Here is a 16,142-nt window from a genome sequence, read left to right on the forward strand (position 1 = left end):
TTAGCTTTAGAGGGTCTCAAGAGCAATTGCTGTCAGGAAGCTGCAGTGACTGGCTGGTGGGCCCCAGAAGCTGTCCAGGAGGTGACTGGTGAGAGTGTCTGTTATAGCAAAGTCGTGAGCTGTTGCAGAAGAAGCAGTATGAACTTTCTGTAGGTAAAAATCCCTCTTTCAACCAGTAAAGCTCTACAGTTCCTAAAGGTGCCTTTCCTGCTAAGGATGTAAAACTGCCACACAGAAAGGACACAGTGCACCGAGAGCGCTGACACTCCCATTAACGTGTTTGAGTTGATAAGCACCTCAGTGAAGTGTGGGGCAGATGCCTCTGTGTGCCATGTGCTACACTTCACACTCTCTACCCCTTAGGTTCTGGCTTGAGCAGTGGTGACTGAGAAACTTTTAGCTGTGGTTTTTCTTTACATAATTCCAAAGGACACTTATGTATCACTTCTCTGCCCTAATACAGCTTATGCAATGAGCACTGCCTAAAGGAAGGGTTGCAGCCAATTTTTGCATGAACAGACTCAAATGAAAGAGGATCAAAATGACAAACTGCATATTTCAAGCAGATGATGAAATAAATTCCATCAGGTGTCAGGGAAGAAACATGAAGTCAGAGCAAATGTTGGTCACCAGCCTTGAGACTCTGCAAGACCTGTAAGGTAAATGGCCTACGATCAGTGTGATGTTAAGGCAGACAAAACATTTAAGGTTCACACTTGCAAATTAAATTCTGAGTGTTTTCTATACTGCTAATCGTGGCTGTTAGTCTGGTCAGACTGCAAATTTTCTGCCTTCCATATTTCCCCAGTTTACCTGTAGGTAGATTGTGAGAGATGATGTCAAAGGCCTTTCTAAAGTCAAGTGAGAACCTAAGGCAGAGAAGTACTGAGCACTTTCATCTTTCCTATGATTTTTGTTACTAGGGATCACAGTTCAACAGAACACGCCCTATTTTGTTTATGAGAGCAGTATATTGAGGGGGGCGTTGACAGGGTGAATGGCTGGCCCTGAGCTTTGGCCACAGAGCAGTTATCAGAAACTGGCATCAGAATACAAGCCTGGAGGCAGCAGGGGAGCAGGCTTTGCTGGCAAGGGAATGGGAGGAGGGGAGCTGTGCAATGTGAGCACCTCATGCTAAACGCAGTGGCGTTAAATGTATGAGAGAGAGGGGTTATCTGGGAATCTGTTAGTAGCAAACTTAGTTGCTGTTTGGAAAAAAAAAAACGTTTGTGATACTGACCTGGAACCAGGGCCGGCTGTTAACAGCAGAACTGATGCTACATGTAGTGTTTGACTTTGTGTCGAGTTTATGGCCCGTTATCTGCATTCCATTGCAATCTATTAATTACAGCCTAGCATTTCACGTGGATTTCCCAGCAAGGCCCTGCCTGAGGTCACGCTTCCCTTCCAGTCACCTAACTTGTGAAAGCAGGAACTGTGCTGCCCGGCAGTTTCTCATTTGGGGTAGGTGGGTCCTTCTGGGACAACCCGTAATAGCTGCAGACGTACACGTGACTGGGCTTTGCCGGCATTACAAGGAGCAGCTTATCGCTTCGGGGTGAGCAGCCCGCTGTCGGTGCAGCCAAAGAGCGACATTGCAGGTTGGTCCTCCACTCCTCGTTAGTATAGTGGTGAGTATCCCCGCCTGTCACGCGGGAGACCGGGGTTCGATTCCCCGACGGGGAGACAGCAGCGTTTTGCTGCCTGTGTGCGGAAGGATGACGGTGTCCGACATCCACACGTCTGTTGTGTTGGAATGCGATCAGATGGCACTACGAGGCCTGGGGCACTCGCGGCCCTGTTGGACTAACGGCGTTGCTGTTCTGCAGTAACTTGAGTTACGGACTGGGGTTGGAGCCGCCTCTTCTGGGTTAGAGGATAAAGCAAATCACCGAAAGAAAACTTTCACGGAGGAAGGCCCCTTCTCGGTCGCTGCTGCTGCTCTGAGGGGAAGGGCTGGAGGAAAAAAGCCAACCACCAAGCACTTCTAAAGAGGGTTCTTAGCAGATCTGAGGCTAGGCTTGTTTAAATAACAGTTGCCTCTTAAGCTAGAATTGTATTTTGAGCCTATTTTTATAGCATTACTCATGATTTCTTTCAAATATCTCTCTTAGCCGAAGGAATCCCAGACTGCAGCCCTGTCTGCCCTGTGTGTGTGTGCCCTACAGGCACAGCAAGGCTCAGCAGAGCCGTGTGTGTGTGTGCTGGGTGCTTTGTGGCAGCATGGACCTTCCAGCCCAGCTGCAGCCCTGCTCCAGGTGACACTGGAAATCCACCCCACCCGCAGCTCCTGCAGCAGAGCAGTGCCAGGCACACTGCTGCCTTTATCCGTTCAGCTCTGGTGCTGAGCAGGTCCTGTGGTGCAGCCCCGTGGCTCTGGGCATTGGAAACACTGCCAGCTGGTGCTTGGAGGTAAATATTTGCCCTGTCACATTTCCACCAGGCTGACTGCACAGCCAAATACTGAGTTCAGTGCACTCTCACTACTCGATGTTTTTATCATCTAAAGCTCGAGACAACTTGTAAATGCTTAAAATGGTGTGAAGATCCCTGTGCTGGCACAGGTCCCACCCCGATGGATACGTTCCACAGAGCGAGTATTGCAAAGTAAAATTTCAGATAACCACCCCATATGGCAGTTATCGTGTGAAAAGAAATCCTTATCAAAATCACAAGTCAATTACAAAGTAACTGCTGAGTAATCTGCTGCCCAGCAGGTGAGGCTTCACCAAACTACTCGGATTCCATTGATATCAATGACTTTTCACAAACATCGTCCAATGAAGCTTTGTGTGCATAACCAACAAACAGCTGAGCTACTGCTTGGGCCTGTGAATTTGGCTGATGCCAGTCAGCCGTTTTTCTGCTGTGCAGTGTCCGTGCACAGAAACAAAAGCAGACGGGTTTGGACTGCTGTGTCGGTGACTTGGTCCTCACATGTTGCTCCTGAAGCTCTCAGCCCATGTGTAGCTCTTTGCCTGTTCCTGCCCTTTTTGTGACTGCAGCACGGAGGCTTGCAGCTCTCCGCAGCTTTCTGCTGCTGTCTGCTGCCCTCCTGGTCTGGTGGCTGCAGGCGGCGTGCACTCCCCTGATGGCTTTGGAAATGAGGGATCTGAAACAGGGGATGCAGCGCAGCCGGCGGCACGGGGACCTGCATGGCTGCACATCCCTCAATGCTGTGCATACAGCCACTGCTAAGAGACTTTTACCTCATACTTATCCCCTGATCTGTTAATTAGTAAACATTCCTTTAAATGTGCCAGATGCTTGCTTCCTCGCTCTCCTGCTCCAGCTGCCAGAGAGGGAGAAACACATCTTGTTTGGATGTGATATCTGGGTTAGCGTTTCCAGCAGGAGCCGAATTCAGTTTGTCTCTTAGTGAGAGCTGCAAAATGTGGTTGTCACCACTCTCACATACTCTGGTAATGTCTTATCTCTCTGTCCATCCCTACCAGCAGACACCCTGGCACCTCATCCTCTGCAGTCCATGCATGGCAGAGGCTTCAGCAGGCCCATGTCTGAGTGAGAGACACACACCAGGTCCTGCAGCATTTGGAAACCCCTGTGATTTTGCTTGAGCTCTTTTTGCTTCCAGGCTGGCTACCTGGAGACTTTCATCCCTGAGAGGATGGTGTTTTTCCTCTCGTGCTAATAGATACCGTAATTCTAGAAACTCTTTAAGATCACCCCATGTGAATCTTAATTTCTCACTGTGCCATGCTGTGGGCACATCTTTGTACAGTTCTAAATGCTGGTGCTGCATGGAAGCACTTGTAGCTTCGTGGTTGAAGGAGCAGTCTGAAAATGTGGAGTGTGTTCCTGGAGGATGTCCAAGTGAGTGAAAGTATTCTGCAAATGTGTGAGCCTTGCTTTGAGGTGAATATCTGAAGCCCCTCTGTAACCCAGAAAGGCCCTGAGGTGTCAGGGTGGGTGCTGCAAGGTGTCCAACAGCCCTGCTTTAGCCACAAGAGCCAAAGGATCCCAGCCCCTTTGCTGCCTTCGGCTTTCTGTCTTTCAGCGCTCTGAGTGCAAATAGACAGATGCTTAACTAAAGCTAAATTGATTGCTCTCTCTGACGTGGAGAGCAATCAGTGACTGCTAATTTGAAAGCACTACTCTGATATCTTTTTTATTTTTAATCTGCAATTACAAATGCAGCAAAACTCCCGAGACTTTGTCTCAGTGCATATGTCCCAACAGAGGGACGGCCACTTCTGCTGCGCCATATGGCATATATTGACAGATAAGCTGCTGCCTTTCACAATGCACTGTTTGCTGAAGATAATTTATAGCGTGCTTCAGTTAGAACTGACAGCCTGTTTCCAACAGGCTTAGAGAACAATCAGGTGTTGTAAAAATCTGTGACTCTTCCTCCCAGGTAAAGTATTTTATCTTCATTTGCTCACAGGTGAAAGCAGTGAAACAGACACAGAGGTGAATATCCTGTGCCTTTTGGCAGGTCCTGAGAAGAAACAGTGCCCTGTCTATCCCTTCCTCCTTTTTTTCTTTTTCTTTCTTTTTTATTTAATACAGCTCATATGCTCACACACCCTTAAAGTATTTCTGGGCCATAATGCAGAGCAGCAGTATCAGAATACATCATTACTGAACTACAGACTCACCCACCCACAGCTCACTTGGATGCAGATGAAATCCAGATGCGCAAACGCTCAGTTCTCTGCAAGGGAAATGCTAAATGCTACGTGAGGATAGTTGTATCTTGGCCTTTAATTCCATGGACACGGTCAGATTGCTTTTGCAGGGACTGCAGTAAGTAGTTGCTGGCTTTTGTTGTTGTTGTTCAGTTCTGATTCTTTCACATTCTGGAAAATTTAAGCAGGCCAAAGTTTCCTAAATGCATCTGCTGACAAAGGATGTTTGCTCCATCCCAGGATTGCCTTCTGCTGCTGGAAGTGTTTCGGCCCTTGCAGCAGTCCCAGGACAGAGACGTGAATGTGAGAAGCTCCTAAGAAAGTGGAGCAGCCCTGCTGCTTTTCCCTAGCTGTAGCTTTATTTTTAGCTCGTATCCTGTTTTAGCCTAGGTCATGTCAGAGAGATAGCAGGAAGAACTTCAGTTCCGTTTGTGCACAGTTTCACTGTTCATTCTTCCTTTTTCTTTTTCTCTTTTTTGGCTTTATTAGACAGATGTTCTTTTTTACAGCTGTGATAACCTCATGAAATTGCAGGTGAATGCCTCACACTGCCACCCACAGCAACCATGTTTTTTGTGGAGCTGCTTTCTGCAGGTGACCTCCACCTGTGTTTTCTCTTCCACTTTTCTCTGCCCATCCCCAGACTTGGTCTCTCTCAGTCTCTGTGGCTTCCCATCCTCTAAACCACATCCAAATTTTCTTTAGAGAGAGAAATGTACAGCATCATCTCTGATGGGTCCAATGTAATTCCTGATGGGATACAGAACCGCTGGTTCAGCAGTTCCTGCTGAGCTGTACCTGGAACATGCTGGCAAAGAATGTTTCGTTCTCATCACATGTGATGTCTTTGAAGTGAAGCACATGCTTCGTGCTTTCTGTTGATCATGATGCTGACTTTGAATATCTGATATTCAGAAAAAACCCTATCTGTGTGTGTAGCTTTGTGATAGGCACATTGCTACACCTGGCTGAGAACTACTGCTCTCTGCAGGTCTGTGGCAGCCCTGAGGACAGGATGCGAAATGCTCCAGCTCACAGCTTCTGCATGACTGCCATCCCTGCCAGCCACCATGCTGCAGCCCTCAGGTTCCCATCTGCTGAGAGACACTAATGAAGTCATCTTAATCAGGATGCAGGTTTGCAACACCCGGCTGCAGCGTTGGAAACAAGTTTGGAGATCCCTGCTCTGCTTCCAGGCAGCCTGGTGCTTTGTGCTGGAGGAACACGGAGTGATGCTGTGCTGAGCAAATACTACAACCTATTCTGTAAGGTACCAGTTGTGATAGAGGCTTCCCAGCCCTGTGCTGGTGCCCAGCAGTGCCAGCTGTGGTTCTGGAGTTTGTCCATAAGGAGCAGGGGCATTTAGCACAGAGCTGCATCTTCTAGAAGAACTTTTTCCTGTGTTTTCCTGCTTCAGATCCAGCCTGCATTCTGTACATAAATTGGGTCTGCAAGGCCTCAGCATAATTTACTTCCTCTTTATAGAGGCAGCAAGTACAGCAGCGAGTGCAGCGAGCCCTCAGCAACCATGCTGAGCCCTCAGGCAGCAATGCATGGGATGTCTGCTGGAGGAACACGAGAGAAAGGTACCTTCAGGTTGGTCTGAGGGGCTGCAATCCTGTGCTGGTGGGAATGAGACACCTGGACTGTGATTTCAACATTAACCTTAACGTTGAATTAAGGCTAAATTAATTAAACTAGGCCCACTAGGTTAGTAGTATTAATTAATTATTAACATAGGCCTGCTTTTGTGAAGCACGCTCCTCATGAATGCTGCTGCTTTGTGAGCTGTGCTGGCGTGGTGCACAGAGGGTTTGCCTGTAGCACATCTGTGGAAGAGCTACAGCACTGTCCACACCAGAACCTCCTGACTGGAACAGAAAATCCCAGAGTTGAGGGAACAGTAAATGGCATTCACTGGCATTCCAGCTGTGGTGTGTTCACAGCAATCCAGACCAGGAGGCACCCACCTGATGGCCTCTCCCAGCTCCGGTGCTCTTTCTGACTCCCTGTCCTTCCCCAACACCCGGGCACACAGCCACCACGTCACTGCCCGGACGGCTGGGCCCAAACGTGCTGCTCTCTGTAAACAGGCTAAAAATATCCCCGCGCTGTTCCTGCGAGGGCCCTCAGGCTGGGAAGGAGGCCGGGATCAGGCGGCCTCTGGGGATGCTCCCTGCGGGCTCTGAGGGAAGGGGGGGTGGGAAGCATCCAGACAGTGCTGTGTGAGGAACCCGGGGTATGTCACAGGAGGGCTGTAGCAGCTGGTGGGAAGGAACTGTTCCTCAAGTACACTGAGGATCAGGAGGTGATGTGTGGAGGACGGCCCGGTGTCCCTCCAAGGCCGGGGCAGGGCCCTGCTCGGGCCGAGCAGAACAGGAGACAAATTCCTCCAGCTGTGTTTCTCGTCTGAGGGCAATAATTTGGTCCTCCTGCTCTTCTGTTTGCGCCGCTGGACAGACTAGTGGAAGGCAATTAGGAAGATAAATGTTTTTCCACCTCCCTGCAGTGCATTTGTGATTTAAAGAAAGGCTCAGCAGAGGTTACCACAGGCGGTTACAACAGTTTCTGATTGCTGGGCTGATTTCTGGACTGCACCATTGCTCAGCTCAGTTATTCAGCCCTACAAGATGACAGGAAAGAAAGGGTCGTTTTATAACGACATAGAAAGCTATCAGCAAAGCTCCATTCAGGGGATATTTTTGTCAGTCCTACGTTTACTTCCTTTGAAGCACCTTAACCAGCTGTGCTCAAGTTGGCATGGCCAGGAAGGACCGAGGACCACATCTACATCACAGGGCTGTGGGCCAGCGGCCTGCAACGCTGCCTGCTCCGGGACTGCCACTGCCCTGTCAGATGGGGCCCTCTGAATGTTTGTGTCCCCCTGATTTCTGCAGTCAGAACAGACTATTCCTTTGGGAAGCCTGTGTCAGAAGGAATTAAAAGCTTGCTTTTAAGCAAGAAGAAAGGGGGAATACCTCCGGAAAGTATTTTTCCAGCTCTCTCCAAGGTGTGAGGCAGAGCTCCAGCGGTTGCCCCAACCAGCCCCCAGCAGCACCAAAACCCCACATCAAATGCATCAGTAGTGCTGTTAGAGGACAGCTGGCAGGACCCCTCAATGGGAGGAAAGCCAGGAGTAAATTAAGGCACAGTGTGTGAACAGTATGACAGTTCTGGACCTGGAGAATGGCCCAGGGTCTCTACTTCTTGCAGGCTGCCAATTAGCAGTCGTGGAGCAGCAGGTTGGGTTGGGGGAATGAATGGATGGGAGGGGGCTTGCTGGTAAGACAGGGATGCAGGCACCTGATCTCCCCAGCAGCAGTTGATGGAAGCTTGCTTTTACTGTTTTTAAAAAGGTAATGTTACTACGGCAGCTCAGTGTTAGTGTTAGGAGCCAACATCAGTGCTAACGAGGTCCTACAGGTGTACCCTGATAAGGGCTGATGCAGGGCAGCTGGCCATGGTTTGCTGGGCTGCTCCAGGTGCCTGGGAGGAAAGAAACAGGAGAGCTGGAGGCTTAAACAGCCTGAGAGAGAGCAGCAAGTTGGGAGATTGGCTTTGTTTTGTCTCTCGTAGTTTGAAAAATGGCTATCATTCCTTGATACTACGTTTCTTTAAATTGATTTTTTAATGAAAATTTTGCACAGCCAAGGTTTAACACAAAAAAATCTTGAGAGAAAGGGGAATAGGCCCCCAAACTGTGAGAAAATACACGTGGGGGTAATAACTGATGGAGAGCCCTGATGTGCTGCTGGCACCCCCGGGTCTGGCACAGCTGAGAGCAAAGGAGCGCTGCGGTGGCTGCTCGGGCTGCTCCCCAGCACAGCCTCACACCTGCCCTTTGCTCCAGTGTGGGGCAGCCCTCGACCAGCTGCACCTGATTGCTTGGTTTTTATTGGGAACTCAAGTCAAACCGTGCCAGCACTCCGTCCGGAATGAATTTGCAATCCTTACTGTGTGAAACAGAAGCGGCGTTACGTTTAGCTTATTTCTCCTCATTGCCTGTGGTGAGAATAACGGCGAGGCGCTGCCGTGTGCTGATCTCACGCAGCTGGGCCGCTCTCCAGTTCAACGGGGATTTCTCAGTGTTGCAACTCCAGCGCTTCAAGTACCTCTACACGTCATGCCTCTCTGTCCTGCAGCTGATCTAAACGATACGTTTCCCGTATTTATATCCTGACGGCACAGGGCCGTGCATGTGGCACTGCCGTCCTCAGATCCCGTTGCTAACCTAGCAGCAGCCAAAAGGGCTGCAAGAGACCGCCGGGGAAAGGAGCCTCGCGGCGAAGCCTGCGGGCTGCAGGCAGCTGCAGGGCCGTGACCCAGCTGCGCTCGCCCCGTTCCCAGCCGGCATTCTCCACCCCGCACTGGGTGGGATCTCCCCGCTCCCCTTAAAGCGCAGCGGGCGGCGGGGCTCGGCTGCCCCACGCGGAGTTGTGTTCGTTCGGAGGGACGGGCGGTGCCGTGCGGGACGTGAGGCGGCTCTCATCGTTCGTTCCATGGCAGGTAGGAGCAGGCTTTACTTTTTTTCTTACTTATTTTGCTCTTGCGGTGTTGTTTCAGACAGCAGGGCGTGTTTGGGGGGCGGCTGCCGTCTCTCGGTTTGCGCCGGTGAACGTTTATATAGAAAGTGGAAAACTTTCCAGTGCCAGCCATGTAGGGGGGGAAAAAAAAAGAAAAAACCCCCAAAACCAACAGGCACAAAAAAAAACCTTGTTCGAAACTGCAAACCGAGCATCCGAGAGACTGCGGGCGCCTCGTGCGGGGTGGCCGTGCTGGGCACGCGTCGCCTCTGGGGGGCAGCAGCCGCCCGCCCGGCGGGATGCGGGGATACGGGGATATCGGCATTCAGGGATATGGGGACGCGGGGATATGGGGTCGCGGTGTCCGAGGGCCGTTGGCCGGGGCCGCTGCGGGGGATGAAAGTGCGTTCCGTGCCTCTCCGTAGAGTAAATCGAGCTGTGTATGCAGCCTTCTGCGTGCTGAGGCTCTCCGGCCAAGTTTGGAGTCCGTTTGCTTCTCGTCGCCTCGCGTCACTCCGGAGCGGGGAGGCGCTGGGGCCGGGCGGGGCGGCTCCTGGCTGCTTTAGGGGGAAATGGCCGATGTTTGGGAATGAGCCCAGTGATGGTGGAGCTCCGAGTCGTGAGAATGGCCGCGGTGTTCGGTGTGTGCTGGGAGGGGTCAGCGCAGGAATGCTTTGTATTGGAGTGCTGCCCCAGCGCAGGAGGGCTGCTTGCGTGGGGACGGAATGCGGCCAGGGTTCTCTTAGGCGCGACCGTCCTCTTAAACGTGACCTTGCCCGTGTTACACGCGGTGTTTGGGAGCTGCTCCTCTCCTCCGTGGGCAGCCCGCAGCCCGGCCGTGCCCGATGGGGCCTTTCCCTTTGTTAGGCAAAGCCTATCGATTTAATTTCTGCATCGTTGTTCAAGCTAACACCGAATATGTCACTGGTGGCGGTGCATGAAATTGAACAGCCCCCAGAAGGGCTGAAGCACGAAGGGAACCGCTGCAGAGGCTGATGGGGGGGGGGGGGGGGGCGATGCAGGCCTGGTGCTGCTGCAGGTGGTGGCTGTGGGCTGGGGATGCTGCATGCAGTGAATGCAGAGCCTCAGCACACCTCACTGCTGTGGCTCTGGGTGTGCTGCTGTCACTGAGCTGAACGGCTGGTCGGTGGGACAGCAGAGGGGCGCTGACTTTGCATGGTGTTTTGTTGAGTGTTGTATTGATCAGTGGTGGGACATATGCCTGCTTGGGGCTGGCCTGGCTTGTGATGGGGTGTGAAGTCTTTTCCTAAACTTCATGAGGTTACATTAAAAGTGGGTACAATAGCTAGTAGACTATAGAGTATGTAGAGTATCCGGTGTGATGGGTTTGCTGAATGAATAAGTGAATTACAGTGTGAAAGTACAAGAGCTGCTGCCGGCCTCACACCAACCCTGCTTCCTTTCCCCCATGTGCTGCATGCAGGACTCTTCCCATGCTGTTCCTGTGTGTGTATTGCTTCATGATGACGGTGCTCTCACAGAGCATGAGGGTTTTTCAGAAGGATCCATAACTTAATAAAAACATTCCTGAAAATCCTGTGGATCTCAAAATTCAGAAAGAAAACTTATTTTGAGCTTCAGTGCCCTTCAACGCGTAGCAGACTTGCTGTTGTTGTGGGCCCAGTGTTCCTCATCAGCACGGGGCTCTGTGTGTTCAGGGCTTTAGCTGAACACACTACTAATTACTGACCTAGTAGAGAGCTGCTTGAAGCAGCTTTAAGGAGAAACAGCAGGGCTCTGCCTTGAGCTGCTTCCAAGCTGGTCAGACATTAAATGAAGAACTTGGATAAATCTAAATGACAGCTTGTGACCGGTGTGTCAGACACTGTGCTGCAGTGCATGGAGGGCATCGCTTTCCCTGAAGCAGACCAGCAGACGGGGGACAGCTGCAAACTACTCACCTCTATTAATTTTCACACCACGAGCCCTTCTGAGCAGTAACACATTATCATTTTGCTTTGTCTGGGATTGCCTGGTTTTGGCTCTAGGAAATGGTGTGGCCTGGCTGGGTCTTGGAGAAGCACGCTTCTGTTTGGTAGGGCTGGAAAGATGATGCTCAGGATGTATGCGGAGAGGAGGCAAAGTGAGCTGCCTGTGAACAGCAGGAGAAACAGCAAAATCTTCCCTGGGCTGTCCCACCCAAGTTTGCTAAGCCTTAGCAAGGTCCTGACATTGGAGATAGAGGTTAATTTATTGATGGCTTTCAGGGACTGATGTGGGTCATGTTCTCCTTCCTTTGGAAGAAATGCCTCCAATTGTTCAGAGCAAGACAGAATGCAGCACCCCTGCATGTGTTGGAGCAGCCCAGTGCCAGCTACCCTGAGCCCCTGGGGTCTGGAGCTGGTGGCTGGGGGTGTGGGCCTGGGCGCTGCTGCCAGTGGTGATGGCTGTGGCTGTGAGGTCTCCTGCACAGAGACTGAAGTGACTGGGTAGGGTGGCATTTTCCACCAGGTTTGCTTATTTGGGATGGTTCTGGGACTTGGAAGGGGAAGCCTCTTGGGGGAGAAAAAAAAATCATGCAATTAACATAAACCCAATTTTCTGCAGTGTGACTAAACTGCTGCAAGGCCCCCACACTAGCACTTTGTGTATATATATATGTGTGTGTGTGTATATATAGAGAGAGAGCACGTATATGAAATGTAATTTCTAGGCACACTAGGGCTTCTTAAGGAAAGTGCAGATAACCAGCCTGGTGCTCTGCAGGGAAAACATGTGAGCACAGAAAACTACAGGTCCTTTCCTCTTGCTCATGTACTTTTTACTCTTGCACTGTGTCAGCATTCGATTTACCCCAGCAGAAGAGCTGAATCCAGAGCCTAGCAAGCAAAACTCACCAAGCAGATCCCTCCTGGCACCTCACGTGCTCACACAGCTCCCTCTGACTTGGCTGCTGCCATGTAAAAGTGTACAAGAGAGGAGCTGCCTAATATCTAGCAGATATAAGTATTTGGCCCACTGTCAGACCACGTGAGTCCATGGGCATTCTTCCATAGATCACAGTGGCTGTGGAGTGGTTCCTCCCTGACCTGGTGGCCGGACCAGAACCATCCCAGAGAAGCAGATCTGCTGGATGATGCCACCCTCCCATGCACACAAGCAGTGCCCATGCCCAATTGCAAGGTGGGGGATCCACCCCTCAGCGTGTCCTGGAGTCACTGTGGGAGTTGGCACTCGAGCGATGTTCTGATGCCAGGAGAAGCGAGCACACGATGTTCAGGGGGAAGAGGTCAGCTCTCTTCCTGTTTAGATGTTTTTCCAAAAATGCTTGAGCATCTGAGTGGAAAAATGACTGAGAGAACCATTTAAATTAGGAAACAGGAAATACTTCAAAACTGTAGATGCAGTTTTGGCAACTGAAATGGGAAGCAAGATGTCAGGTAGGGCTGGTGAGTGCCCTGCTGGGCTGGCAGCTCTCAGCTCTGGTTCTCACGCTGCACACAGGGACAGCTTGCCCAGCAGCTGCTGTCAGCCCTGTGCTGCTGTGAGGTCCAAGGCAGGGTACTGGGTGTCTTGTATCAAAGCAGTGATGCTCAGTGCGAGGTGTTCTTTGAGTTCAGAGTGTTAGTATTTCCATTAGTGGACAGTGAAAAGGATGACACCGAAACCAGAAGTTTTACAGTTTAAGTTAGTAGCAGCCTTTGCAGTGCTGGGTTACCAGGGTGATGAAATAAACTGCTCAGGCCAAACGCCAGCTCTGCTCTTGACTCTTTTCCCTTTCAGCAAATCACTGAGCCTCCTTATGCCCTTCTCTAGCCATACCTTAAGTTGATGTAATGCTACTTTTAAGCCTCTTCAATTACTCCTGCATCTGATTGCATGCAATATGCCCTGAGGGCTGTGCTCTGGTTTGCCCATTGATCTGCTGTGTAATCAGGGGTGCCACATAAAATAAACCTTTACTGTTCAAAGGAGTTGTGCTCAGTTATGCTCACGTTCATGCTATCCAGATTCCTGCTTTATACTCCACAATGCAGACTTTCCAAGCAGAATCTGCTGCTCCAACCTGACTGCTGCTACACATTAAGTGTGCACAAATCTAATGTATGCTAATGCAAGAGGGAGGAAAATGCCTGAAAGCGAAAACCACTGTGCACTGTAATGTGTTCTTCAAGACTTAGCTGTTTTCTCTCTACTCTGAACTTGCTGCTTAGTTTTGTGTGTTACTTGATAGCTTAGAAAAGCAGCCGGGATGGGTTTGGCCCCAGAACCGTTTTGAGAACATGCAAACACAAATAAACCTTTCCTCAAAATGTTCTTTGCAACCCCACCCTCGAGGAATGGTCCTCTCTGGAATGATGCAGATCCGGACAACGCTGCAAGTCGAGTGCTGAACTGCAGCTCTCCTCTGCACTCAGCAGTTACTTTTATGGTACCGAGAGTGCCCTGGAGCCAGGGGGTGGGCTGCTGGGAAACCACGTACTGCATCGGTTGGCAGGGAGGCAGGACAACCGTGTGTCCTTCCAACCCTATGAAAAGCAATGGGTGGAGGATGAGAGGCTGGAGCACAGCCTCAGTGGCAGCAGCAGCGGGGTTTCACCCCTGCCCAGAGATCCTGTCTGTACACATATGGAATACAGAGCGCCCATCTCTGAGCCTGTGTTGCAAAGGATTTAGTTCAACATCTCTGTGCAACAATTAATGCAGCAGAGCTGTGAGCAGATAGTCTGAGTGCCTGCAGCAGGAGTGCTGCCATGCAAAAGTTAGTTCCTGGAATTTGTAAAGCATTTTGTCCTCCTTGCTTATGAAACAACATAGAAATGCGTTGTCCGGTTTCTACAAACATCCTCACTTCCATATAGCATGCCCTCAAACCACTGGAGTAGTTGTCTGAGTTCAGCAAAGACAAGGGTGGAGGTGGAATTGAGCGGTTCCAAAAAGGAAAGCTATCAGACCTCAGCTGTATTCTGATTATTTTTATTTGCTTCCTTTTCATGGCTTTTTTTGTATATACAGAGACATAAATAATGTTAAATTCCAGATCACCCGTGGGTCTGAAATCTAGCTGAAACAAGGACTCCTGCCAGGTTTTTGCAAACATGAAAGAAAAATAGCTCATCCATAATAAATGCTCCCCCTGACCTATGTTATCCCTTTGCGTTTAAGGTCAACTATCTCTGAGAGGAGGGGAAAAAAAAAAGATAAAGGATATGCAGAGAGTCAGCTGCAATAACAAAGCCAAACCTCTGCATGAAGGTCTTCCCATCAGGATTCTGATTTTCAGACTGTTCACAGCTGCCAGTTTTTTTTTCCTTTGGCCTGAATAACATAAATAGTGGGCTGTGTAGTGCTGTTCCTACGCTGGTGTAAATCTAGGTCAGAGCTGAAACCTTGACTTTTGAACATACACACGTTTTATCCCCGGGATCTCAGTGGAACGGCATGTGGCATAAAATTAATCACAGGTATAAATCTATGCAAGGCTTCTTCCCACTGCTGTGTACTTGACTTCAGGTGACCTCAGAGTAGTGCCTCTGGAATTCAGTTTGTGCAACACAGGCAGATTTTGGCTTGGTGCTCTCTGCTGTCCCCATGATAGGGGCCGAGAGCGGCTGTTTGGTCACAAACAGATCAGTCTGAAATTCTTCCAGTTTTCTTTCTCTTAGTAATATGTTTCTCTGTCCTGCCAGAGAAAATGCCTGCGGGTTTTGTAATCAGTTTATTCTGCTGCTCGTGCAGTTGGAAGGGCTGAAGGAGATGTCCTTTTTTGCAGGTATCTTCACCTTTATATTATTTCCTTTCTCCAAGGCTGTACCCCCATAGAATCGTAGAACCACAGGGTTGGAAAGGATCTACAAGAGGATCTAGTCCAATCATCATTGGTCGTGATTCAAAGCAGGAGCAGTGAGTAATTCAGATGTGGTATGAGTATGCTAGAGATGTGGTATTCTATAGTGGCCAATTAGAAGTGTTCTCGATGATTACAAGAAGGTGCTGAATAGCAAGTCAGAGAGGACTAGCTGGTTCAGGAGACAGCAGAAGGAATCAGGCACTGTTTTAAGGTCTGCAGCCGTTTTCTGCATGTATGATTTAAACTTTTCTTCACAGAATCATTGACTGATTGAGGTTAGAAGGGACCTCTGTGTCCTCTGGCCCAGCCCCTCTCCAGTAGTGCTGCCCAGAGCAGATGCCCAGGACCATGTCCAGGTGGCTTTTGGAGCTCCTCAAAGGAGGAGAGTCCAGAAGCTCTCTGGGCAACTATGCCAATTCTCCATTGTTTGCATAGAACAGAAGTGCCTCCTGATGGTCAGACAGAGCCTCCTCTGCTTCAGTTTGTGCCTGCTACCTTTTGTCTTGTCATTAGGCACCACTGAAAAGAATCTGTCTCTCTCCTCTTTGTACTCTCCCTTCTTCAGGTATTTGTGTGTGTTGATGAGATGCCCCTGGGCTGGCCAGTCCCAGTTCCCTTAGCTTTTCCTCACATGGGAAACATTGCAGTCCCTTCATCTTAGCAACCTTTTGCTGAAGTATTTCCTGTAGTTCCATGGCCCCCTTGGGGAGTCCAGAACTGGATGTGGTTGTTTCAATACTGAAGCTTTACCAAGTTGGTCAAGGATGAGTTGTTGGTGATTCCAAGCTGTCTACTTGTGATGATTTTCCTGTGGCTTATATGTCTGGAAGTGGTTTCCAGGACTAGCTGCTTCATCACCTTCCCTCTCCAATTTGAGGTTGACTGGCCTTTAGTTTCCTGGGTCCTCCTGCCCTTGTGGGGCACTTCTCCCAGTCACAGTGGTCAGTCAGAGGTTGTTGAGTGGCCACACTGACAACAGCCGGTTCTTCTTGAATCTGTGGGCTCATCCTTCAGGGCCCGTGGGCAGGGACTGCTCCTTGTGGCCAGTGAGTCTGTGCCACCTCCTGCTGCTCCTTGGAGGGGGGTTTTGTTTCCTCTAAGGAGTCTGCAGCCCTGTGATGCTCACTGCTGCGTTGAGGAGAGGGGGGAAAAATA

At 50.1% G+C, this 16,142-nt stretch overlaps 1 protein-coding gene and 2 non-coding genes across 8 annotated transcripts in view; all 3 read left to right on the forward strand.

The window, feature by feature from the left end:
• Nucleotides 1-1,517: 1,517 nt before the first annotated feature.
• The window catches only part of LOC416169 (rho GTPase-activating protein 7-like), a 42,686-nt gene continuing 28,061 nt past the window's right edge, over nucleotides 1,518-16,142 (forward strand). For 4 of the 6 annotated variants that reach the window (XR_006931419.1, XR_006931418.1, XR_006931420.1 and 1 more), the window contains exon 1: nucleotides 9,074-9,816. Coding sequence is in view for 1 of the 6 variants with exons in the window: in XM_046900495.1 (XP_046756451.1) it covers nucleotides 9,765-9,816 (52 nt within the window). In the remaining 5 variants the exon portion in view is untranslated. Of the gene's footprint in view, nucleotides 1,632-9,073; nucleotides 9,817-16,142 lie in introns of those variants that run through there. The other 2 variants (XR_006931423.1, XR_006931422.1) reach the window with 2 other exon arrangements.
• Nucleotides 1,615-1,686, forward strand: TRNAD-GUC. The gene has a single exon. It is a non-coding gene; the product is annotated as a tRNA-Asp (tRNA).
• On the forward strand, nucleotides 1,777-1,880 carry MIR6569 (microRNA 6569). The gene has a single exon (NR_105436.2). It is a non-coding gene; the product is annotated as a microRNA 6569 (primary transcript).

This window comes from Gallus gallus, chromosome 13, assembly GCF_016699485.2.
Source record: "Gallus gallus isolate bGalGal1 chromosome 13, bGalGal1.mat.broiler.GRCg7b, whole genome shotgun sequence".
Taxonomy (NCBI): Eukaryota; Metazoa; Chordata; class Aves; order Galliformes; family Phasianidae; genus Gallus; species Gallus gallus.